The 24062-nt window shown below is 44.1% G+C and overlaps 2 protein-coding genes, 1 long non-coding RNA gene and 1 gene segment (V, D, J or C); 2 read left to right on the top strand and 2 right to left on the bottom strand.

Annotated features, from left to right (window-relative positions):
* Nucleotides 1-638: 638 nt before the first annotated feature.
* LOC135241395 (Ig kappa chain V region K-25-like) lies at nucleotides 639-6013 on the bottom strand. The segment is given in 5 exon segments: nucleotides 639-1076; nucleotides 1851-1900; nucleotides 2559-2686; nucleotides 3118-3477; nucleotides 5576-6013. Coding segments are annotated over 5 exon segments (609 nt in total).
* Nucleotides 6014-7893: 1880 nt separating this feature from the next.
* LOC135241453 (interferon alpha-inducible protein 27-like protein 2A) lies at nucleotides 7894-11511 on the top strand. 4 transcript variants are annotated; one of them, XM_064311941.1, is made up of 5 exons: nucleotides 7894-8083; nucleotides 8968-9006; nucleotides 9182-9217; nucleotides 10408-10569; nucleotides 10984-11511. In XM_064311941.1, the coding sequence occupies exons 2-5, from the start codon at nucleotides 9003-9005 to the stop codon at nucleotides 11076-11078; spliced, it is 297 nt and encodes a 98-aa protein (XP_064168011.1). In that variant the 5' UTR covers nucleotides 7894-8083; nucleotides 8968-9002; the 3' UTR covers nucleotides 11079-11511. The 4 variants fall into 4 exon arrangements, with proteins under 4 accessions (XP_064168011.1, XP_064167993.1, XP_064168001.1 ...); XM_064311923.1 differs by having other exon boundaries at nucleotides 7895-8083; nucleotides 9164-9217; XM_064311931.1 differs by lacking the exon at nucleotides 7894-8083 and adding an exon at nucleotides 8615-8728 and having other exon boundaries at nucleotides 9164-9217.
* Nucleotides 11512-21607: 10096 nt separating this feature from the next.
* On the bottom strand, nucleotides 21608-22250 carry LOC135241610 (uncharacterized). The gene is made up of 2 exons (XR_010326053.1): nucleotides 22140-22250; nucleotides 21608-21906 (listed from the first exon to the last, which is right to left on the bottom strand). It is a non-coding gene; the product is annotated as an uncharacterized LOC135241610 (long non-coding RNA).
* A 140-nt stretch (nucleotides 22251-22390) lies between these two features.
* Nucleotides 22391-24062, top strand: part of LOC135241416 (uncharacterized) — a 43647-nt gene continuing 41975 nt past the window's right edge. For 2 of the 4 annotated variants that reach the window (XM_064311797.1, XM_064311789.1), the window contains exons 1-3: nucleotides 22391-23088; nucleotides 23652-23754; nucleotides 23897-23938. In XM_064311797.1, coding sequence (XP_064167867.1) covers nucleotides 23751-23754; nucleotides 23897-23938 — 46 coding nt within the window. In that variant the 5' untranslated portion in view covers nucleotides 22391-23088; nucleotides 23652-23750. Of the gene's footprint in view, nucleotides 23089-23648; nucleotides 23755-23896; nucleotides 23939-24062 lie in introns of all 4 variants that reach the window. The other 2 variants (XM_064311818.1, XM_064311807.1) reach the window with 2 other exon arrangements.

Below are 24062 nucleotides of genomic sequence, written 5' to 3'. Positions count from 1 at the left end.
AATGCCCTACTATACCAAATGTCCATTCTTTTAAACGTTAATACCTATTGACAAATGCTTGAACAATATTCTCTATAATGATGAACAAACAGGAATGAATTTTGTGATGTATATTTTGGTATTTCTGTACAGTAAACATGCACTAATAACGGTGAGAAACTGATGAAATGTTACAAGTTGCCCTGGTGTAGTGAACATCAAAATAAACTTTTGCCTCGAAGTGGAGATTGTAAGTCACATTGAAAACACCAAGTAATTATAAACAAGCCAAGCACACACCACACAGCCACACTACACACACACACATACACACACAGCCAAGCCACACACACACGCACACACGTACACATGTACACACACGTACACACACACACACACACATACACACACAGCACACACACCACACACAGCACACGTACACACGCAACACACAACCGACACAACACACACACCAAACCAACCACACACACACACAGCCACACACACACACACATGCATAAGGAAAGTAAGGTCAGACTCCTAACCTGATAAAGATCACTGCATCAGAACAGGATGTAGCCGGGGTCTGGCGTTACTTCCTGTTGGACCAACAGTTAAATTCTCTCATGCCTTATACTTTGATGATACCACCGTCAGAATCAACGTAAATAATTTTCATATTTTATTTTATTTCAGCTTCTATTTATGCAATGTTGTATTTTGAAATTTGAATGTATAATGACTGGATGCCGCGCGGTGGAACGTGAAAGAGTTGTGCTTTGTCGCCCGGCAACAGTGAACAGGAAGTCACACCTGTAGCCTGACGGCGCAGACCAGACGGTCATTAAGCAAGGCCGGAAGCCGCAAGCCGCTAACGCAGAAACGCACGCAAGCGATCGCACAGGCTGCCGTGCAAACATCCGACACAATGCCAGCATGCCACACTGAGGGTGACTGCAGTGAACCGGGGGGGGGGGCACTTCTGCCTTACGTTCCAAATAAAAAGCCCAAGAAACATGCTGTGATGCGTGCGATGGAGGGTTCATTCGCCGTTCCTCTGTTTTCATGTTGCAGTCCTGCGCGTCCGTCTCTTCATCCTTTACAAAAATGAAATATTTTTACCAAACTTTTATAAAATAATTATTTTTTACATTTTTCTTATATTTGTAGCACATAGTAGGTTGGTTACGGCTGTATTTGTATTGTCCTCCTGTATGTAAGACCCCTGTTTCTGGTGTTGGGTTTTTATGAATAAACCTGCATCTGGTAACCCACAGCCCTGAGTGTTCACTGCTCTGATCGTGACTGTTTCTGTGATCCATCTGTGGGACCTTCCAGTCATCTGAGAGCCACAGTGATGAACTGATTTAACTTAATTTGATTTAATCCAAGGTCTCGCTAGGTAAATGTAATGCATCAGTCTGGCGGCACATAGAAAATGGACGGGCCGGTGTGAAGTTGCTCTGGATAAGAGCATCTGCTAAAACGCCTGCAATGTAATGTCCTTATCAACACAGGTGGGTCTCTCTTTCCTGTCTCGCCCTTAGTATTAAAAAAACGTGAGCTCTGGGCACTGAGAAAGCTCAGCAGGAGCTTTGCCAAAGTTGAGATCTGAGAGGCAAACGGCAGCTCTTTCAGCACCGGTGCAGGAGCGGAGACCTTTTCCCCTTCCACACCGGGAGGGTGACCGGAAATACCCTCGCTAAACCGACTACACCTTGTCCATGGTGCGCAGTTGTATTTCAGTTCCATTTTCACAGACCAAATCTTTATCAGTATGAATATGAATTTGTGTGATTTGGGAATTACGGGTCTGTTACATTTCATGGCCTTGGAAAAAACGGGAAAACCGTCATTACAGAAATAATTACCCAGAAGCAACTGGCAGTCCCCTCTCTTCTTGGGTTTTTTTCTTTAACATCTGAAAAGAATATCAAACATTATCAAATGAAACACTGTGACCTGACATCATTATTCCTCCTCTCCTGCTGGAGGTACTGTACCATTCTTTCTGTGTGTGTGTGTGTGTGTGTGTGTGCGCGTGCATGCGTGTGTATATGTGTGTGCGTGGTGTGCGTGTGTGCATGCATGCGTGTGTGTGTGCGTGTGTGTGTATGCAGTGTGGTGCAGTGTGTGTGCGTGCATGCATGTGTGTGTGCGCGTGTGTGCGTGTGTGTGTATGCAGTGTGATGCAGTGTGTGTGTGCGTGTGTGTGTACATGTGTGTGTATGCAGTGTGATGCAGTGTGTGTGTGCGTGTGTGCATGCATGCGTGTGTGCGTGTGTGTGTATGCAGTGTGATGCAGTGTGTGTGTGCGTGTGTGTGTGTGCAGTGTGATGCAGTGTGTGTGTGCGTGTGTGTGTGCGTGCATGCGTGTGTGTGTGCGTGTGTGTGTATGCAGTGTGATGCAGTGTGTGCGTGTGTGTGTGCATGCATGCGTGTGTGCGTGTGTCTGTATGCAGTGTGATGCAGTGTGTGTGTGCGTGTGTGCATGCATGCGTGTGTGTGTGCGTGTGTGTGTATGCAGTGTGCGTGTGCATGCGTGCGTGCATGTGTACGTGTGTGTGTTGAGCCCTTGCCTGCCGGATGCAGTAGCAGAGACCCAGGGTGCAGACCACAACACAGACCACAGAGACGAAGGTCAGATGCACACAGCAGAGAACACAGTCGGGGGGCAGCAGAGAGGGGGGGGGATCATGCTCACCACCTGAGAGACAGAGATGGAATGGGGGGGGGGGGGGGGGGGGAGATACCCATCTTAGGTGATTTTATGCCCCTGGGAATAACAAGCCAAACGCAGGAAGTACCGTTTTGTATCGTGAAGTTGAACGCTGGGCTCTGGGTTCATAACAGGATTGGCTAAGGAGTTGCAGGTTCAATTCCCCACTAGGACACTTGTTTTAACCTTGAGCAAGGTACTTAACCTGCACTGCCTCGGTATATATCCAGCTGTATAACTGGATACAATGTAAATGCTATGTAAAAAAGTTGTGTAAGTTGCTCTGGATAAGAGCGTCTGCTAAATGCATGTAATGTAACAGGACGTAACCCATGCCTGCCTAACTCTATTCTATTACTACTGAAGAAAAAAAAAACAGAATAAGGAAATGAAATACGTTGAAATGTGCGTGAACTCACCAGATATCACGATTTTGGTGCCGTTCCCGAAGTACAGACTTCCCCTCCGCATGGAGGCGCAGAAGTACAACGCCGCGTCGCCCTCCGTCACGTTCTCGATCCTCAGGAGGACGGACTCGGCGGCCGCGTCGAATTCCACCGCCAGGCGCGGGTCGGCGCCCCGGACGAACTGCGCGAAAAGCGCGCGCGCGTCGTAGCCCTTGGAGCTGGCGGAGACGCCGAGGAACGGGGCTTCGCCGCAGCGCTGTCCGAACCACAGCGTCTGCTTCTCGTGGGCGACATCGCAGCGCAGCGAGACGGTTTCGCCCGCGCTGGCGGACCGCGTCTCCGTTTCTGCGGACAGTTTCTGACCTGTCAGAGCTGTGAAAAGATACGCGACACAATGCGGATATTTTCAGCGAATATTACCATGGTGCGATATACACTCCCCTCCCCTCCTATTGGAACAGCAAGGCCAATTCCTTTGTTTTTGCAATACACTGAATGCATTTGGGGTTGAGATAAAAAGATGAACATGAGACAAGAGTTCAGAATTTCAGCTTTTATTTCCTGGTATTTACACCTAGATGTGTCAAACTACTTAGAACATAGGACCTTTGGTATCAGACCACCCAATTTTTAGGTGAGCAAAAGTATTGGAACAGAGAGTATTTAAGTAAATGAAAGCAAATAACACTTAATATTTGGTAGCATATCTCTTGCTTGCAATAACTGCATCAAGCCTGCGACCCATTGACATCACCAAACTGTTGCATTCTTCTTTTGTGATGCTTTTCCAGGCTTTTACTGCAGCCTCTTTCAGTTGTTGTTTGTTTCAGGGCTTTTTCCGTTCAATCTCCTCTTCAGGAGGTGAAATGCATGCTCAATTGGGTTAAGGTCTGGTGATTGACTTGGCCAGTCTAAAACCTTCCACTTTTCTCCCTAATGAAATCCTTTGTTGTGTTGGCAGTGTGTTTTGGGTCATTGTCTTGCTGCATGATGAAGTTCCTCCCAATTAGTTTGGACGCATTTCTCGGCATCCAGTAAGTTGGCAGACAGAATGTTTTTGTAGACTTCTGAATTCATCCTGCTGCTACCATCATGAGTTACATTATCAATAAAGATTAGTGAGCCCACTCCAGAAGCAGCCATGCAAGCCCAAGCCATGACACTTCCTCCATCGTGCTTCACAGATGAGCTTATATGTTTTGGATCATGAGCAGATCCCTTCTTTCTCCACACTTTGGCCTTTCCATCACTTTGGTAGAGGTTAATCTTGGCCTCATCAGTCCATAACACTTTGTTCCAGAACTTTTGTGGCTCATCTCTGTACTTCTTTGCAAATTGTAATCTCGTCTTCCGATTCTTACTACTGATGAGTGGTAGCCTCTATATTGCTGCTCTCTAAGTCTTCTTCGAACGGTTGATTGAGATACCTTCACCCCTGTCCTGTGGAGATTGTTTGTGATGTCACTGACTGATGTTTTGAGGTTTTTCTTCACAGCTTTCACAATGTTTCTGTCATCAACTGCTGTTGTTTTCCTTGTTCGACCTGTTCGATGTCTGTTGCTCAGTACGCCAGCGGTTTCTTTCTTTTTCAGGACATTCCAAGTTGTCGTACAAGCTATCCCCAATGCTTGTGCAATGGCTCTGATCGATTTCCCCTCTTTTCTAAGCTTGCTTTTCTCCCAAAGACAGCTCTCTGGTCTTCATGTTAGTTTATCTTTTATAACACAAATGCAGTTTTCACAGGCAAAACCCAAGGCTAAAACCAAGAGTAGACATTCAGAACTATTTATTGTTTACCAATCAATCTAACAGGACACATCTGGGCAACAAGAAACACCTGTCAGTCACATGTTCCAATACTTTTGCTCACCTAAAAATTGGGTTGTCTGATACAAAAGGTGATATGTTCTAAGTTGTTTAACAAATCTAGATAAAAATACCAGGAAATAAAAGCTGAAATTCGAATCTGTCATCTCATGAACATCTTTTGACCTCAAACTCAATTGTCTTCAGTGTATAGCAAAAACAAAGGAATTGACCTTGCTGTTCCAATACTTTTGGAGGGGACTGTATATAATGTACTCCAATTAGAGCCTTTGCCACATTAACACCCCGCTTTCCTTAAAATTCTGCATAGCAGAACAGTTTAGGTTACCTTTGCTTCTTGAAAACATGATAAAATGACACTTGTGACCAGCAGTTTTTCCAGATGTGAATGTCATTATCATATTTTGTTTCACGGAGATCCTGCAATTCTGTGAACACACACTGATTCTATACACACACACACACACAAACACATACTGTATGCTATTTCTCTCACACACACACTCCTTGATATTTTCTTCCACTATGATACCAGGAAGCCTATGTGTAGCCTGTGTGAAAGTATTTGAAAACATTATTGTAACCTTATTTTAAAAACATGAAAAATGTAAAAAATAAATAAATAAATAAATTAGGAACTCACTGATGGCGATGAACAGTGTAGCGAGGCGGGTGTGCATGCTGGCTCTTCTCAGAGGTGTGAAGCCTGCACCTGCCCAGTCTGGGGCTCAAGATTCCTCTGATCAGTGGTCCAAATGCCTAATATAAGTGGGTCAGTCTGTGGTCCCAGCAGAGGATGCTCTGGGGAAAGTCTTACATGCTGACATTTAAAACAAACAAAAAAAAAAACACCCACTCTGCATCCTGCGTGCTTCCTGTGTTCAGAACTTCCGAGTACGCAGCGTTTGAGACAGGGACTGCGTTGGCACGGCACGACAGGTCACTGCTGACTCCGCCCGTTTATTTCAAATTTGATTGGTCGATTCATTTCGCTCGCTCTTTCGTCAGGTCCTCGCCAAACGCTTTTGGGTGGATCCTTGAAATATCAGGAGAAATCAAGGCAAGGGGAGGCAAGGCAAGGCAAGGCAAGGCAAGGCAAGGCAAGGCAAGGCAAGGCAAGGCAAGGCAAGGCAAGGGGAGGCACGTTTACTTTGTAGAGCGCATTAGCACATTTCATACAAAATGTCATTTCATACAATTCGAATTCAGTACCGGAGGGTCGTGGTCTGCTTGTTTTTTGTGATTTAATTTTCCCTTCGTCCGGCAGCTGCTTTAGGTGTGCAGGCTCTTTAGGGACACGTTAAAAAGCAGAAGACACTGCGGCCCCGGGGGAATGCCGTAAAAGGAAGGCGTTTATTTTGCGGCGTTGGCAGCGGCAGCAGCAGAGAAGATCTGTAAGATCAAAGATGAACTTTCGGCACAGGGCAGGGATGGAACTGGGACAATAGGTTCAGCTTGCTGGCTGTCAGTAGCAGGAAAGAGAGATGCTTAGCTAGAACAACCACAATTACAACTGGGTCATCATATGTCCATGAATAGCTGGGCTTAAAATAACTGTGTTGTTAGAATTCTAAAAAATCGACTCATTAAAGAAATATCACCCCCCCCCCCCCCACCCACAAGACTAATAGGTAACTTGTGCTGATACCCAGGCATGAATGGGTTGCTCTCTCCTCTGGCAGGCTATTCAGAGACTGAATGACCCATGCTTTGATAAGAATTGCTGGGTCAAGTGGTATCAAAACTAATTTCACACATGTAATCACACGAAATTAATTCACTGCGATTGTTTGATTAATTAAAGATTAAGGTTTACTACGATCATTGACTTCAGTGCAATTTTTTAGAATCGTAGTGACAGAAATGATGGGCTTGTAGCTCCATGGAGATAACGCCTCCAACATACTTTCAGTTTTTCACTGAAACTGCGACTCGTGGGTAAACTCTGAACAGACTACAGGGTGGCAGAATCACGCAGGTGAGCGGGACCGGAGGAAGCCCTGGAGTTACTGACGAGTGACTTCATCCTGGACCTGGCACGCAGGCTGAATGAAAATGGCATGAAGTCGAAGACAGGGGCGACATGGCTCAGGAGGTAAGAGCGGCTGTTTGGCAGTCAGAGGGTTGCCGGTTTGATCCCCCTGCCCTGGGCGTGTCGAAGTGTCCCTGAGCAAGACACCTAACTCCCTAATTGCACCCAATGAGCTGATTGGTATGTTGCATGGCAGCCTTTCACCATTGGTGTGTGGGTGAATGGGTGAATGAGAGGCATCAATGGTAAAGTGCTTTGGATGAAAGCGCTATATAAATACAGTCCAAGCAGCCGCGGTCCCAGCATTACCTCACTCACTCATCACTCCTGGGAAGGCCGGTCCGTGCCTGGCTGGCAAACGCAGTCGGAATAAGGCTAAAGACAACTGTGAGAAATGCACTCCATATGTGTTCGGTCCCTGCTCACACAAACAACCAAAGGTGCGTGTTCCCTGTGGACACGACAAGTAAGAGGTGAGAGACAGTATGCATGGCCGGGCTACACTAACATTCCAGCAACAATTGCTGGGAACGTGATTTCAAAGAAATGATTTCATAATCTTGAAGATATGGGTCTGTAGAGTAAATGTATGCCTCCTTTCATTTGGTAACAATGTTTGGTTTTGGCAGTAATCTGGTGAACAATGAGCCAGTACTGAACTGACAGTGTATAGAAATGCATGGCGGGGCTACACTAAAACACCAGCAACAATTTCCGGGAATGTCATTTCACAATTGTGACTGTACAGTGTTAAAGATATGGGTTTATATATGAGTATATAATGTGCAATTATATCCAACTGTATTTGTTACAAGAAGGGAAATGAAAAAATCGCACTTAAGAAATCATTGCATTTATTGAGCTTTTAGTTTGAAATACTCTAACCGGAAGTCTCCAATTGTTGGCAGCAACAATTACCAGCAACAATTGCCAGCTTCACCCGGCTTTTCGGACTCCATCATAGACATTTATATGTCTATGGTATGAAAATAGGTTTCGATAGCGCATGCATCGCGCCTTCCAAAATACAGACGGTTACCTTTAACGACTCTGACGGATGTCCTAAAGTCATTTTATTTTTGACACAGCGAGATTTCTGCATTGAAAAGGCCAGATAAGGTATGATAATGCTCAAACATCTCTCTCGTTGTCGGACATTATAAATTAACAATCACAACAATCAGCTACGAACCTAACGATCGCCAGGACGAAAGGAAATTCATTTTGAACGCTATTGAAAAAAACACACAGCCGAATGTCTTATGGTCATATATCAATGTAATATATTAATATCATATTTACAAAGGCCTGACTATCCCTCTGTGTTGTTTATTAGAGTGTCACAGTTTGTAGCCCTAAAATACGGAAGTGAGTTCGCATTTTTGAGCCATGGGTTCCATCTGCACCTTGAACTAATGCACTTGTTGTACGTCGCTCTGGATAAGAGCGTCTGCTAAATGCCTGTAATGTAATGTAATGTAATAATCTGCAGTTTTCCAGTGCTTTTTTCCCATAGAACCATGTCTGGTGTTTTCTCTGTTTGCTGTCTCTTGCCTTGCTACTCTGCTTCACCCAAAGATTTTAAGGGGCATAAATTAAAATAGCCTATCACTATAAATCTCACATAAGATAACCTACCTCTTGCACTATCAACCTCCTAACTGAGGACAGGGCTATGTGGGAACGTGTATATTTCCGGGGAAATGCGATTATGATGTTTACCAAATAATGCGAGTATGGTCGTCATGCACCACATATCCTACTGTGAGTATGTTTAGTGTTACTTAGAGCTTAAGCGCAAAAATACAAACAAAAAAACCAAGTATCGTGCTTACATGACTTCTACATAACTCAAGAGTATTGTCTTAATCGCATAAATATCGCATTTTTAGTGTGTATGTTCACGTGGCCACTGATGACGCATCATTGGTCTTAGAAGTGCTGTATTTGTTGGTAAGCATTTGGATGTATATCACTGATAGACGACCATATTCTTCTTTCAGAATCGCATTTGCTGAACACGTTAAAGTCGTTTGAAATGGGTGAGTGTCCTGTTACATTAATGCAGAATGACAGGAACAGTTGAAGGTTTTCAGACTTTGTTCAGTGCTATGTATGGTTGGGGATTAGAAAAATGCCATGTTACTTATTTATCTGTATTATCATAAACGTCTTTCAGTAATTCATTTCTTTCTCTAGGGTCTCTTCGATATGTAGCAATGGGAGCAGTAGTTGGAACAACACTTGGAGCTGGTTGGTATCACCGTGGATACATTTAGGACATGTTTATATTTAGGAGATAGAACTAAGGGTCTCACGGACACACACACACACACACACAAACGGAGATAAACACATGCAAATACACAAACACACACACCACACCCACTCACATACACAAACACACATACACACACACACACACGTATAAACCCATACGCACAAACACAAACATGAATATAATGAGGTGTGTTTTGTTAGGGTCAGAGTGAAAACCTACTAGACACTAGATCTCCAGAAGCAGGGTTGGGCAGCCCTGCTCTAGCTGTTGAATGAGGTGTGGCTTTGCTAGGGCTGGAGTGAAAACCTACAGGACGGTAGATCTCCAGGAGCAGGGTTGGGCAGCCCTGCTCTAGCTTTTGAATGAGGTGTGCTTTGCTAGGGCTGGAGTGAAAACCTACAGGACGGTAGATCTCCAGGAGCAGGGTTGGGCAGCCCTGCTCTAGCTGTTGAATGAGGTGTGGCTTTGCTAGGGCTGGAGTGAAAACCTACAGGACGGTAGATCTCCAGGAGCAGGGTTGGGCAGCCCTGCTCTAGCTGTTGAATGAGGTGTGGCTTTGCTAGGGCTGGAGTGAAAACCTACAGGACGGTAGATCTCCAGGAGCAGGGTTGGGCAGCCCTGCTCTAGCTGTTGAATGAGGTGTGCTTTGTTAGGGTTGGAGTGAAAACCTACAGGATGGTAGATCTCCAGGAGCAGGGTTGGGCAGCCCTGCTCTAGCTGTTGAATGAGGTGTGGCTTTGCTAGGGCTGGAGTGAAAACCTACAGGACGGTAGATCTCCAGGAGCAGGGTTGGGCAGCCCTGCTCTAGCTGTTGAATGAGGTGTGGCTTTGCTAGGGCTGGAGTGAAAACCTACAGGACGGTAGATCTCCAGGAGCAGGGTTGGGCAGCCCTGCTCTAGCTGTTGAATGAGGTGTGGCTTTGCTAGGGCTGGAGTGAAAACCTACAGGACGGTAGATCTCCAGGAGCAGGGTTGGGCAGCCCTGCTCTAGCTGTTGAATGAGGTGTGCTTTGCTAGGGCTGGAGTGAAAACCTACAGGACGGTAGATCTCCAGGAGCAGGGTTGGGCAGCCCTGCTCTCGTCTAAATGATGAGTCACGGTCGGCCTCCCGGTTTTACGGAAACGCGCGGCCACACCTGGATGTCCCTTTGTGCCGTGCGCAGGTACGGCGATTGTCGGGGCTCCAGTGGTTGTTGGAGCTTTGGGTTTCACGGGCGCCGGCATCGCAGCCGGATCCGTCGCATCCTGGGCGATGTCAGCAGCGGCTGTAGCCAATGGGGGCGGAGTGGCAGCGGGGTCGGCGGTGGCCGTTCTGCAGTCCATAGGTACGGAAGGAAGAGAAGTCCACACTCGCACATCTGTGCTCCTTCTGCATTCGTCTTCCATTCAGTCAACATTTGTCTAGTAATTCTGAGTCGATCGTGAGGTTTTCAGGTTTTCAGCAGCTAGGTCGGCATTACAAATCAAGGACAAAAATGCCTCCATTATTTAAAGCTGTATGTTTATTTATGAGCTGAACCCTTAATGTGATTTGTCAGTAACAATCATTCAGTGTAATCGTGGCTTCTGTCTTTATCCAGTGTCCTGAATGCCGTTACGACTGTAAACCAACTGGAGATCAGCACAACCTGTTAGCACCACTGGGAGGGAGAAACAAAATGGGGGGAAAGTGTAAAAAGTGTAAAACACAAAACCCCTAAAAAAAAAACCTGACGGAGGACGTTGTGTGTGATTGACAGGGGCAGCGGGGCTCTCCACCACAGCCTCTGCGGTGGTGTCCGGCGTCGGGGGAGCAGTCGGAGCTGTCGCTTCCCGCTTCTTTAACCGTCGCTAGGGAAACGCGTGGATCCATCTCTGCGATGCTCGCAGACGCCCAGCAAGCCCTTTGGAACCCAAACTAAAAAAAAATATTATTATTATTATTATTTTTTAGTGTGCTGTTGACACAAAAGGAAATTCTGAAAGCTGAAAAATGCCATGCTTTTTTTTTTTTCAGAAATGGAAGAAACCTCACAAACATAAACAACCTTCACAATGTGATTTGTTGAAATTAGAGTAGTGTTGGTTTATTAAAATTAATTAATATCTTGTTCTCTTTTTTGTCGCTTGAACAATACTGAGATTTAGCTGCAGTTAAACATTGCTGGGATTTACAGTGGGGACAGTTTTTATAGTCTTGGCTCTGTACTCCATCACATTGGATTTGAAATGAAACAGTGAATATGTAATGCATTGTAATAAATTAAAGTGCAGACTGTCCGCTTTAATTTGAGGGTATTTTCATCCATATCTAGATATCTGTGGAGGAATTTTATTCCTTTTTCTTTTTGTTTTTAACATAGTCCTGCACTTTATATTCATAACAAACCAGCTAGCAAATACCCATAGGAAGCAAATTTGCTATAATTACGTATTTCGCAAACAGTTTGCCTTGAGTTTGATGATAAAATGGGATCCATTTAATAGTGGACGAAATCCACTTCACTGAGGCTGCTGCATCAGTGGGTCACCTGATCAGTTCTGACCAATGGCATTTTTGAGGCACTGGGGAATAGTTATAGACAACACATTGTAGCCGGGGCTCAATGGAATTTTTATTATTAAAAGGTTTTAAAGACTTCAGTTTTCCCAAAACTTCTGGACTAAAAAAAAAAGAAAAAATTCTTCACAAACTGCTTGCTACACATAATGAAATTTGATCAGAGAAATTGCTTGTGGGCCATGTATGAATCAGTGCATTTGCCTACTATTGAGTATACAAGTTGCATACAACTTGTACACTCAATAGTAGGCAAGTGTGCTGATTCAGACAAGGCCGTAGTGCTGGGAACCCACTGTGCATGCTAGTTTTTGTACCAGCCATAATAAGCTCTGCATTGCAACAAGTTGGTAATTGACGACTCTGACGGATGTCCTAAAGTCATTTTATTTTTGACACAGCGAGATTTCTGCATTGAAAAGGCCAGATAAGGTATGCTAATGCTCAAACATCTCTCTCGTTGTCGGACATTATAAATTAACAATCACAACAATTAGCTACGAACCTAACGATCGCCAGGACGAAAGAAAATTCATTTTGAACGCTATTGTAAACATTACATTACATTCATTTGGCAGACGCTTTTATCCAAAGCGACGTACAAGAAGAACACACAGCCGAATGCCTTATAGTCATATATCAATGTAATATATTAATATCATATTTACAAAGGCCTGACTATCCCTCTGTGTTATTTATTGGAGTGTCACAGTTCGTAGTCCTAAAATACGGAAGTGAGTTCGCATTTTTGAGCCATGGGTTCCCTCTGCAGATTTCCAGTGCTTTTTTCCCATAGGACCGTGTCTGGTGTTTGCTCTGTTTGCTGTCTCTTGCCTTGCTACTCTGTAAAGTCACGTTGTGATCGTTCTATACAAATAAAATTGAATTGAATATGTAAATAACTGAGAATTTTATTAAACTGTAGTAGCCTAACAGTTCTTTACCCTGTCCCGCCACTGTACCTCACGCAAAGTAGCCACCTGTCACAGTGCTACAATATACGCTCGTCTTTACCGCTTGTATTTCGCTTTTGCAAAAAGTATCTCTCCAAGTTTTACTTTCAAACTTGTTGGAAAGCAGAAGATAGCGCTACGAGTTCATTCAACAAGGGCAACATCAGTGACACAGTTGGGTAGCTACTCTAGCGAGTTACCAACCCTGCTTCCCTTAGCCAGCAGTCGATTCTGGATAAGGGTAGGAAGCCTGACGGAGAGGGTGGTCGTTCTGCAGTCCATAGGTACGGAAGGAAGAGAAGTCCACACTCGCACATCTGTGCTCCTTCTGCATTCGTCTTCCATTCAGTCAACATTTGTCTAGTAATTCTGAGTCGATCGTGAGGTTTTCAGGTTTTCAGCAGCTAGGTCGGCATTACAAATCAAGGACAAAAATGCCTCCATTATTTAAAGCTGTATGTTTATTTATGAGCTGAACCCTTAATGTGATTTGTCAGTAACAATCATTCAGTGTAATCGTGGCTTCTGTCTTTATCCAGTGTCCTGAATGCTGTTACGACTGTAAACCAACTGGAGATCAGCACAACCTGTTAGCACCACTGGGAGGGAGAAACAAAATGGGGGGGGAAAGTGTAAAAAGTGTAAAACACAAAACCCCTAAAAAAAAAACCTGACGGAGGACGTTGTGTGTGATTGACAGGGGCAGCGGGGCTCTCCACCACAGCCTCTGCGGTGGTGTCCGGCGTCGGGGGAGCAGTCGGAGCTGTCGCTTCCCGCTTCTTTAACCGTCGCTAGGGAAACGCGTGGATCCATCTCTGCGATGCTCGCAGAGGCCCAGCAAGCCCTTTGGAACCCAAACTAAAAAAAAATATTATTATTATTATTATTTTTTAGTGTGCTGTTGACACAAAAGGAAATTCTGAAAGATGAAAAATGCCATGCTTTTTTTTTTCTCAGAAATGGAAGAAACCTCACAAACATAAACAACCTTCACAATGTGATTTGTTGAAATTAGAGTAGTGTTGGTTTATTAAAATTAATTAATATCTTGTTCTCTTTTTTGTCGCTTGAACAATACTGAGATTTAGCTGCAGTTAAACATTGCTGGGATTTACAGTGGGGACAGTTTTTATAGTCTTGGCTCTGTACTCCATCACATTGGATTTGAAATGAAACAGTGAATATGTAATGCATTGTAATAAATTAAAGTGCAGACTGTCCGCTTTAATTTGAGGGTATTTTCATCCATATCTAGATATCTGGAGAAATTTTATTCCTTTTTCTTTTTGTTTTTAACATAGTCCTGCACTTTATATTCATAACAAACCAGCTAGCAAATACCCATAGGAAGCAAATTTGCTATAATTACGTATTTCGCAAACAGTTTGCCTTGAGTTTGATGATAAAATGGGATCCATTTAATAGTGGACGAAATCCACTTCACTGAGGCTGCTGCATCAGTGGATCACCTGATCAGTTCTGACCAATGGCATTTTTGAGGCACTGGGGAATAGTTATAGACAACACATTGTAGCCGGAGCTCAATGGAATTCTTATTATTAAAAGGTTTTAAAGACTTGTTTTCCCAAAACTTCTGGACTAAAAAAAAAAGAAAAAATTCTTCACAAACTGCTTGCTACACATAATGAAATTTGATCAGAGAAATTGCTTGTGGGCCATGTATGAATCAGTGCATTTGCCTACTATTGAGTATACAAGTTGCATACAACTTGTACACTCAATAGTAGGCAAGTGTGCTGATTCAGACAAGGCCGTAGTGCTGGGAACCCACTGTGCATGCTAGTTTTTGTACCAGCCATAATAAGCTCTGCATTGCAACAAGTTGGTAATTGACGACTCTGACGGATGTCCTAAAGTCATTTTATTTTTGACACAGCGAGATTTCTGCATTGAAAAGGCCAGATAAGGTATGCTAATGCTCAAACATCTCTCTCGTTGTCGGACATTATAAATTAACAATCACAACAATTAGCTACGAACCTAACGATCGCCAGGACGAAAGAAAATTCATTTTGAACGCTATTGTAAACATTACATTACATTCATTTGGCAGACGCTTTTATCCAAAGCGACGTACAAGAAGAACACACAGCCGAATGCCTTATAGTCATATATCAATGTAATATATTAATATCATATTTACAAAGGCCTGACTATCCCTCTGTGTTATTTATTGGAGTGTCACAGTTCGTAGTCCTAAAATACGGAAGTGAGTTCGCATTTTTGAGCCATGGGTTCCCTCTGCAGATTTCCAGTGCTTTTTTCCCATAGGACCGTGTCTGGTGTTTGCTCTGTTTGCTGTCTCTTGCCTTGCTACTCTGTAAAGTCACGTTGTGATCGTTCTATACAAATAAAATTGAATTGAATATGTAAATAACTGAGAATTTTATTAAACTGTAGTAGCCTAACAGATCTTTACCCTGTCCCGCCACTGTACCTCACGCAAAGTAGCCACCTGTCACAGTGCTACAATATACGCTCGTCTTTACCGCTTGTATTTCGCTTTTGCAAAAAGTATCTCTCCAAGTTTTACTTTTAAACTTGTTGGAAAGCAGAAGATAGCGCTACGAGTTCATTCAACAAGGGCAACATCAGTGACACAGTTGGGTAGCTACTCTAGCGAGTTACCAACCCTGCTTCCCTTAGCCAGCAGTCGATTCTGGATAAGGGTAGGAAGCCTGACGGAGAGGGTGGTCGTGACGGAGTTTGCGGATGGAGACGTCTAGATGGTTCACTGGTGCTCTAACGTTCGATCGCAAGTATTAATAAAAGTAGTAAACGGCACTTCCTCCCCCTCATCGTGACACAGTATATGAGATTAGACTGAAGCATTGTCCTTGATTTATCTGCATTATCATGAATGTATGTATTTCAATAATTAATTTCTTTCTCTATGAGGCGTGTTTAAAACAGCTGCTGGAGCTGTGGTCAGAACAGCAGTTGGAGCTGGTTTGTATCACCATGCATCTATTTCTGACATATGTTTACATTTAGGGGAGAACTAAGGCTCCACACAGACACACATGCACATACACACACACACACACACACACACACACACACATACACACACCATGAACACCAACAATTGTACAAGCACATACAAATACATGCACACAAATTATGTTTCACATATATGCATTTTCCTGTCCGGACCAGGAATTTTTTGACCGGGAGGTTTCCTTTCATAGCTAATCCCTGTAACAACCAGGGTTACTGTTGTCTAAATCAGGGATAAACAAACTTTTTCAGCAATGCAAAATTTTATTTTACAAAGAGAGCTACACCCCCACCCCTCCTACTAGATCTGTCCTTTCCAGCAGTGTCATAGCCCCCACTATTCATAGCAGCCTCAAGTTCCAAAGACATATTTTTTTTATACTTCTAGTGTTTAAACAAAGACATTTCAGACTATTACTTCTACACATCCTCTCCCGTTCCCTCACCCCCTAACATCCCAAGCGACCTGCACTAAAATTATGCTTTAAAAAGATTTATGTTGTGTTCACACTATTATAGGGCTGTCTGCTCCCCCCTAGCCTTTACACCCTGTGACCTCCCTGCCCCCCAAGTCCCTAGTTTCGGGAGGTCAGAGAGTGAAAAGAGTAGGGAGGTGCAGACTGCCCGGACGGAAGCTATCAAGCTCACGTTTTACGAAAATGCACGCCCACACCTGGACGTCCCTTTGTGCCGTGCGCAGGTGTGGTGATGTTGGGAGTTCCAGCGGCTCTTGGAGTTTGTCCTGAATTTTGACATGACAGTAAACTCAACTGTCCTTGGTGCTTGCATACCAGGCAGCTAAGGGGTCAGCACCAGGGTACATTCAGAGGATCATCAGACCCTACACACCAGCCAGACCTCTCCGTTCGGCCACCTCTGGACGCTTGGCACCTCCCCCTCTCCGCGTCTGCACTTCCCGCTCCCGTCTGCTGTCTGTCCTGGCCCCTCGCTGGTGGAATGACCTCCCCGTGACGGTCAGAACAGCAGAGAATCTCACCACTTTCAAACGCAGACTGAAGACTCATCTCTTCAGGCTGCACCTCTCCCCACCCCTCTCTAGCCTATAGTTCAGCTCACTGTATCTAGCTAGGATAATTTGATTATGTTAGTGTATCTGGCAGGATTGTTTTTGTATGATTAGGTGTGATTCCAGTGCTAGTTTGTACTTGGTAGGATTCTTGCTTGCTGAACAAGCTTACTCTACAGGGTTGGAGTCCTGATCGATGTGGTCACTTCTGGCACTACGATCCTTACTTTACTCTAGTGTTTCTTTTGCGCCTCTACATCATGAAACCTATGCACTTGTTGTACGTCGCTCTGGATAAGAGCGTCTGCTAAATGCCTATAATGTATAATGTAACTGCAGTAACTGCAAATTTATAAACTCGCCCGTGTGTTATAAAGGCACCATCCCTCATGCATTTAAAGGAGTCAAAATTAAGGAGAAATATTAATAGAACTGAGGCCTTTGTGTGCAATCATAGGTTGAACAGCTTCTATAGATACTCTAGGTGGTGGTGTTGCACCAGTTTCTGGCTCTAGTCTTAACCATACTGCTGGTGGGTAGACAGTTTCTTGATAACTTGCTCTGCAAAAGGTAATGAAATATGACTAATGAAAAGTGCATTCTTAATTCTCTGGAGATTCAGAATCTGACTTTAATCACTTAAGATCAAGTCACATGATTAGTCACATGGTTAGTGGCCTTGCACACACATTTGGGCCAATGCATCTAAGATCTCAGAAATCTACCAGGATGGCTCCATGGTCTGGTGTCTGTTAGTCAAAGTCAAAGTGTTTTTATTTGTCAAGTGCACAGTATAACACAGGTCATTCTGAGCAAAGAAATTCTTATGACATGGCAGGCAGCAACTACGTAGAAGCAAGAGCAAAAATATCGAAAATATCTAAAATATATCAAAGAAATATCACACATAATAAAAATACACATAGTATTAAACATAGTATTAAATATTAGCAGCAAATAAGTACCAGCCTGTACAGATGGGGGATATGGACAGTGGGAATAGGAGTATTAAATATTTAAATATTAACCATATATAAAGTGCAGGAGTGCTGATGAATATGTGCATAAGATTGTACATTGAACGTACATAGCATACACAGGAGGACATGTGATCAATGTGATCCCAGAGATTAATGTTGCTGGTTGAGAAGCCTGATGGCCTGAGGGAAAAAACTGTTTGTGAGTCTGGTCGTCCGTGCCCGGATGCTCCGGAAGCGTCTGCCAGACGGCAGCAGTGAGAACAGACCATAGCCTGGGTGGCTGAAGTCTTTTATGATTTTCTGTGCTTTCCTAAGGCATCGTGTGTGGTAGATGCCTTGCACAGATGGGAGGTGGCAGCCAATGATGCGCTCCGCTGTCTTCACCACCCTCTAGAGGGCTTTGTGGTCAGCAGCGGAGCAGCTGCCGTACCAGGCAGTAATGCAGCCAGTGAGGATGCTCTCGATGGTGCACCTGTAGAAATTGATGAGGGTCTTAGCCGACATGCCAAACTTCTTGAGTCTCCTCAGGAAGTATAGGCGCTTTTGGGCAGTTTTCACTGCTGTGTCTGATTGCCTGGACCAGGTGAGGTTATCATTTATGACCACACCGAGGAACTTGAAGCAGGAGACTCTCTCCACTTCAGCTCCGTCGATGTGAATGGGGGCGTGACCCCCCCCCCCCCCTTGTCGCTTTCTGAAGTCCACGATCATCTCCTTAGTCTTGCAGACGTTGAGGGAGAAGTTATTGTCCTGGCACCATGTTGCCAAGACACTGACCTCCTCTCTGTAGGCGGTCTCATCGTTGTTGGAGATGAGACCCAGGATGGTGGTGTCGTCTGCAAACTTGAAGATGGCATTGGAGCTGCGTGTGGGGCTCCGGTGCTCAGGGCCAGTGCAGAAGAGGTGAGGTTACCCATTCTCACCACCTGGGGTCTGCCCGTCAGGAAGTCCAGGATCCAATTGCAGAGGGAGGTGTTCAGACCCAGGTTCCTGAGCTTGGGAACAAGCTTAGCAGGCACAATTGTGTTGAATGCTGAGCTGTAGTCTATAAACAGCATCCTCACATAGGTGTCTCCTTTATCCAGGTGGGAGAGGGCGGTGTGCACTGTCAGTGCGATGGCGTCGTCTGTAGATCTGTTGGGGCGGTATGCGAATTGGAGGGGGTCCAAGGTGTCAGGAAGAAGGGAGCAGATGTGGGTCCTGACCAGCCGCTCGAAGCACTTCATGATGATGGAGGTCAGTGCTACAGGGCGGTAGTCATTCCAGCAGGAGATGGCAGGTTTCTTAGGTACAGGAACAACGATGGTCTGTTTGAAGCAGGTGGGGACTGCAGACTGGTTCAGGGAGAGGTTGAATATAGAGGTGAATACCTCCGCTAGCTGGTCGGCACACACGCTGAGGACACGGCCTGGAATGTCACGGCCAGCTGCAACACAGAACATCTGCCAGTCTGTGGTTTCAAAACAGTCCTGGAGGGTGGCAATGGATTCCTCACTCCAGCGTTGGACCGCCCGAAAAACCGGTTTTTCCTGTTTTAGTCGTTGTCTGTAGGTTGGGAGGAGAAGAATGGAGGTGTGATCCGCCTTACCAAAGGCAGGGCGGGGGAGGGGTTTATAGCTGTCCCGTATTTGAGTAGGCTCTGTTCCAGTGTGAGGATGGGCCACATGGCCTGGTAGCCTCCACCACTGGGAGGGAGAAAAACAGGGGAAAACTGTAAAAAGTGTAAAACACGAAACCCCTAAAAAACCTGACTGAGGACGTTGTGTGTGGTTGACAGCCTCTGCGGTGGTGCCCGGCGTCGGGGGAGCAGTCGGAGCTGTCGCTTCCCGCTTCTTCGGACCGTCGCTAGGGAAACGCGTGGGGCCCATCTCTGCAGGGGCCGCGCCAGTCCAGCCTGAGCGCCGACTGAGAGACACTGAGAAAACGTGTGCCGCTTTCAGCTTTCAGGCAATTCTGAAAGCTGAAAACTGTAATGCCTGTTTTTTTTTTCTGCGCTCTGAAACAAACTTGATGAACAGGAACAACCTTTACCAAGTGATTAATTGAAAATAGAGTAATAGATTTGTGTTTTTTGTTTTGAAAGTCACTTGTGTTCTAAGCCGCAGCCACTGTTATGTTCTTTCTTTTTTCGGTCCTGTTGGTTGTGGTTACATTACATTACAGGCATTTGACAGACGCTCTTATCCAGAGTGACGTACAACAAAGTGTATAACCATAACCAGGAACAAGTATGACGAAAACCCTAGAGGGAAGTACCGGTCCAAGTGCAGGGAACAACCGCATAGTTCAACTTGGACCCTGAAGGTTAAACTGATTAACACTAACACAACGAGAATAGCAACAACAGTTAACATGGTTGTTATGAAGTTGATCATGGTATTACACACATTCCTAGTTACTTTAATTTTAAAGGTCCAGGAAACTCAAATTATTTAGTTTGTGTTATTTTTATACTTTTTTGCATTCACAAACGGCCAAGGGATATTTTTTAATGATTCTTGTGCCAAAGATGGCTTGCTTTCCTCCTTGGCCAAAGGCCAGGTTTTCAGTGGGTAGGGTTAACTGGGTGATAGTCACGTTACAAAAACCTTGAGTCCAGTGAAATCTGTTCCAGTTTTATTCCTGGAGCCCATCTTCCGCAGTATTACCGTAACCCGTATCTTTGCTATTTGCAGTGCACATTTTAACCTGGATCTTGTTGCAGAACGCGGTGGATCAGTAAGTAGGCCTGCCACTAGCTAATGATGATTAGGTTACGATTAGATGGCTTTCAACCATAGACACGTGGAATAAATGACTTTTTTTTATTCTGGTGTAATGTCTGGAGTTTGAGACTGCTATAAAGTCTAATGCTCGTGTACAGCAGCTCAGTGTTACTACATTATTACACACTGAATGATTTTCCAGTTAGCTTTGTGATGGTAAAGTCTAGTTTATGTCGCCTTCTTTCGCCTGGTAGTGTACTGTTACTGCTCTGACCGGCTCTAACCTAGCTAGCGATGAGGAATGGTTTAATATGACGTGTCATACAGATATGAATACTAATGAGTGCAGGATACACACCCTCCCTGTCCTTTTATTACAATTTAATGGTTATATTTGGGTTAAAAACCTGCAAGAAATACTAAGAAGACAATCTATTGTCACTACTGGGGAAAATAACCACAATCTGAATCCTGTTGCCTAGACCATTAAAATGATGCACCATACTACTACTGAACAAAGCATTTAGCGTAAATATGAGCCAAGTGTAGTTTACTGTTCAGCACTGAACAACTCAGGTCATAGAAAATTCAGTTTTACGTAATGGGTAAATGCCATTTTTGGTGAGAATAAATTGTTCAATAATGGCCCTTCAAATTAAGCTGCAACGAGTAGGATCGCAATGGAGCCTGCATACATGAAGTTTATTCTCCACGTGCCTAGTGCCGTCCAGTCCATACTTGGGGCCTTACACTGCATGTAGGCCCCAAGGGGGGGGGAGGGGGGGGCGCTGGATGAAAGTCTCAAATGCCCACTCAAAAGTAAAGACAGGCCCACCTCTTATGGGGCGGCTCACTTTGACACAGTACATGCGTCTCTTCCCTTTTATATATTATTATGGGTTCAGGCAAATCTATAATACAGTACATCTATTTGGAAACTAACCCTCTCCTGTCATCTTAAGGTCTTAAGGTATGGAATCCTAAGAGTTTGAGGTATGCTGGGACACACCTGTTCATTTACATACATACTGTACACATACACACCTGCACCTACGCACACACACCCGCACACCTATTTTCACCACTAATTGCCTTTATTCTTGGCTTTGGTCATTGTCATTGTTCTAGGTTTCTGTCATTTTTCTGTCACGCTTTTTGGACTGGCATCAGGACGTAACTGAACCTTCAGCATGCTGGAATGTGTTTTCTTTGTTTTTTAGAGGTGTATCCCCATATGAATGCTAGCTGTCCAGTTCCATTTCTCTTGAAGTGAAACACTTCAAGAGAAGCGTAACTTGGACTTACTGTGTGTTGCTGTTATGTGTTCTTACATGTGATTGGGAGGATGTACTGTACCGATGCTGTACTGGAATACAATTCCACCAACTTGACTGTGGGGCAATATTGTATCTTGGTGAAACCAAGTGAAAAAAAAACCTTTTAATAAGAGCTGATTATCTGCATTTTAATCACATGTAAAATAAAAAAATTTACAAATCTAAAATTGTGGAACACAGCCAAATCAAGAGAAAATATGTCTTTGTCCCAAACAATGAGAAGGACCACTGTGGAGTATTTTGAGCTAAAGCAGCTTCAGTGTTTTGCCAACAGAGATGCAACAGCAGCAGGGGATCAAACCCACAACCTTTCCATTGTAAACCACTGTTTACCAGTGTGTGTGTGTGTGTGTGTGTACCAGTGTGGTTACCAGTGTAAGTGTGTGTGTGTACCAATGTAACTGTGAGTGTGTATACCAGCGTAAGTGTGTGTACCAGTGTGTGTACCAGTGTGGTTACCAGTGTAAGTGTGTGTGTGTACTAGTGTACATGTGTGAGTGTGTGCCAGTGTAAGTTTGTATATATACCAGCCTAAGTGTGTGTGTGTACCAGTGTGTGTGTGTGTACCAGTGTAAGTGTGTATGTATACCAGCGTAAGTGTGTGTTTGTACCAGTGTGTGTGTGTGTGTACCAGTGTAACTGTGTGTGTATACTAGTGTAAGTGTGTGAGTGGGTACCAGTAGACTTGTAATACTATCTTTTTGGGAACCAAATGTATTCACAAGGATAGAAAGATGAGGAAAATTTATGTTTGTGGGGACCTTTTGCTGGTCCCCACAAGGTCAAGACGCTGTTTTAGGGTTAGGGCTTAGGGTTAGGGTTAGGGTTACAGTACAATTAAGTTAAGGTTAGGGTTAAGGTTAGGCATGTAGTGGTTGGGGTTAGGGTTAGGGTTAGAGGTTACGGAATGAATGTAGCAAATGGGAAGTCCTCACAAGGATAGCAGTACGGGACTGTGTGTTAGTGTGTGTGTGTACCAGCGTAAGTGTGTGTGGGTACCAGTGTAAGTCTGTGTAAGTACCAGGTTACATGTGTGTGTGCCACTGTAAGTGTGTGTGTGTACCAGTGTGTGTCTGTATTTGCTGCCTGTGGAACAGCAGAGAGAGAGCTTGGGGAAATCAGTCAGTTTCACTTACCTTTCTCTGTAAAAGCAGTCTCTAGCCTCTCCCAGCCTGAGTCATAGGAGGCGTGTGGATTCTCCTATTCAGCCAAATAAAGGCACCTGAACTGAATATTGTGTGTAAGTCTGTTGGACTCTTCTCACCGACCGGGGGAAATTAAGGTAATGTCCACCACAATATACAACTATATTAAGAGTGGCTTTATTTTTACGACTATTATTTACGGGAATGTACTGTTTTATGATGTACAATGTATGGCCAATGAGAATTGCATTGGGAAGCAAAGGAAAAATATCACAAGCAGTTACTGGGAAACATAAATTGCTGTACTCCTGTATAAATATAACATTACATTACATTACATTCATTTGGCAGACGCTTTTATCCAAAGCGACGTTCAAAAGTGCATTTTCATGATCGTAGACAACTGCTGAACACGGGTTCAGTAAGGTACAATTACTTATTTTGTACATATAAGAGCAGTGTACTGGCAACAGTGCATTTCAACAATGACATGGTATCATAATGGTCTCAAAGGAAAATGCTTGTGAAGATGACAATTTAAAAATAGTTTCTTTTAGAAAGTTATCAATTTAATGTATTTATACAGCATTTACACAGGAAAAGAGTGCTGACTGTCCTCTATAAAATGATTTTTACAGCTGTATTCTACTGTTTTACTTTAATCCATTGCTGATGCTTTACCATTGTGTCTGACTAGTAGTGCTGCATGAATTGATATATATTTGGACTTTGATCCCTGAACGGCCTCCACATTCATGCTTCAGATCCACATTTGCAAAACTACTGAAAGTCGGCTGAAATGGGTGAGTGTCCCGCTACATTTGTACAGAATTACGGAAAGAATGGCTTTGAGATGTTGCTCAGGCAATGCTGGGGCTAAAACCCAGTGTGCAAGATTCGACTGGACACACATTTATCTCCATTTTGTTTTATTTCTTTCTCTAGAACACGTTGCAGCAGCAGCAAGGATCAGTTTATTGGTGTTTGGTAATTATTTTGCGCACACGTACGCGGGCACACGCACGAATTATATGGTATTATATACATCGCGTTTGTACGTCGCTTTGGATAAAAGCGTCTGCCAAGTAAATGTAATGTATTACTTGCTGCA

The sequence above is a fragment of the Anguilla rostrata genome, chromosome 1 (assembly GCF_018555375.3).
Source record: "Anguilla rostrata isolate EN2019 chromosome 1, ASM1855537v3, whole genome shotgun sequence".
In the NCBI taxonomy this organism is placed as follows: Eukaryota; Metazoa; Chordata; class Actinopteri; order Anguilliformes; family Anguillidae; genus Anguilla; species Anguilla rostrata.
This window is presented reverse-complemented; position numbering and strand designations above follow the sequence as displayed.

Coding starts and splice junctions, on each gene's coding strand:
- LOC135241453 (XM_064311923.1), top strand. Junction 9,218..10,407: donor TGGAACAACACTTGGAGCTG/GTTGGTATCACC, acceptor TGCCGTGCGCAG/GTACGGCGATTGTCGGGGCT. Junction 10,570..10,983: donor GGCCGTTCTGCAGTCCATAG/GTACGGAAGGAA, acceptor TGTGATTGACAG/GGGCAGCGGGGCTCTCCACC.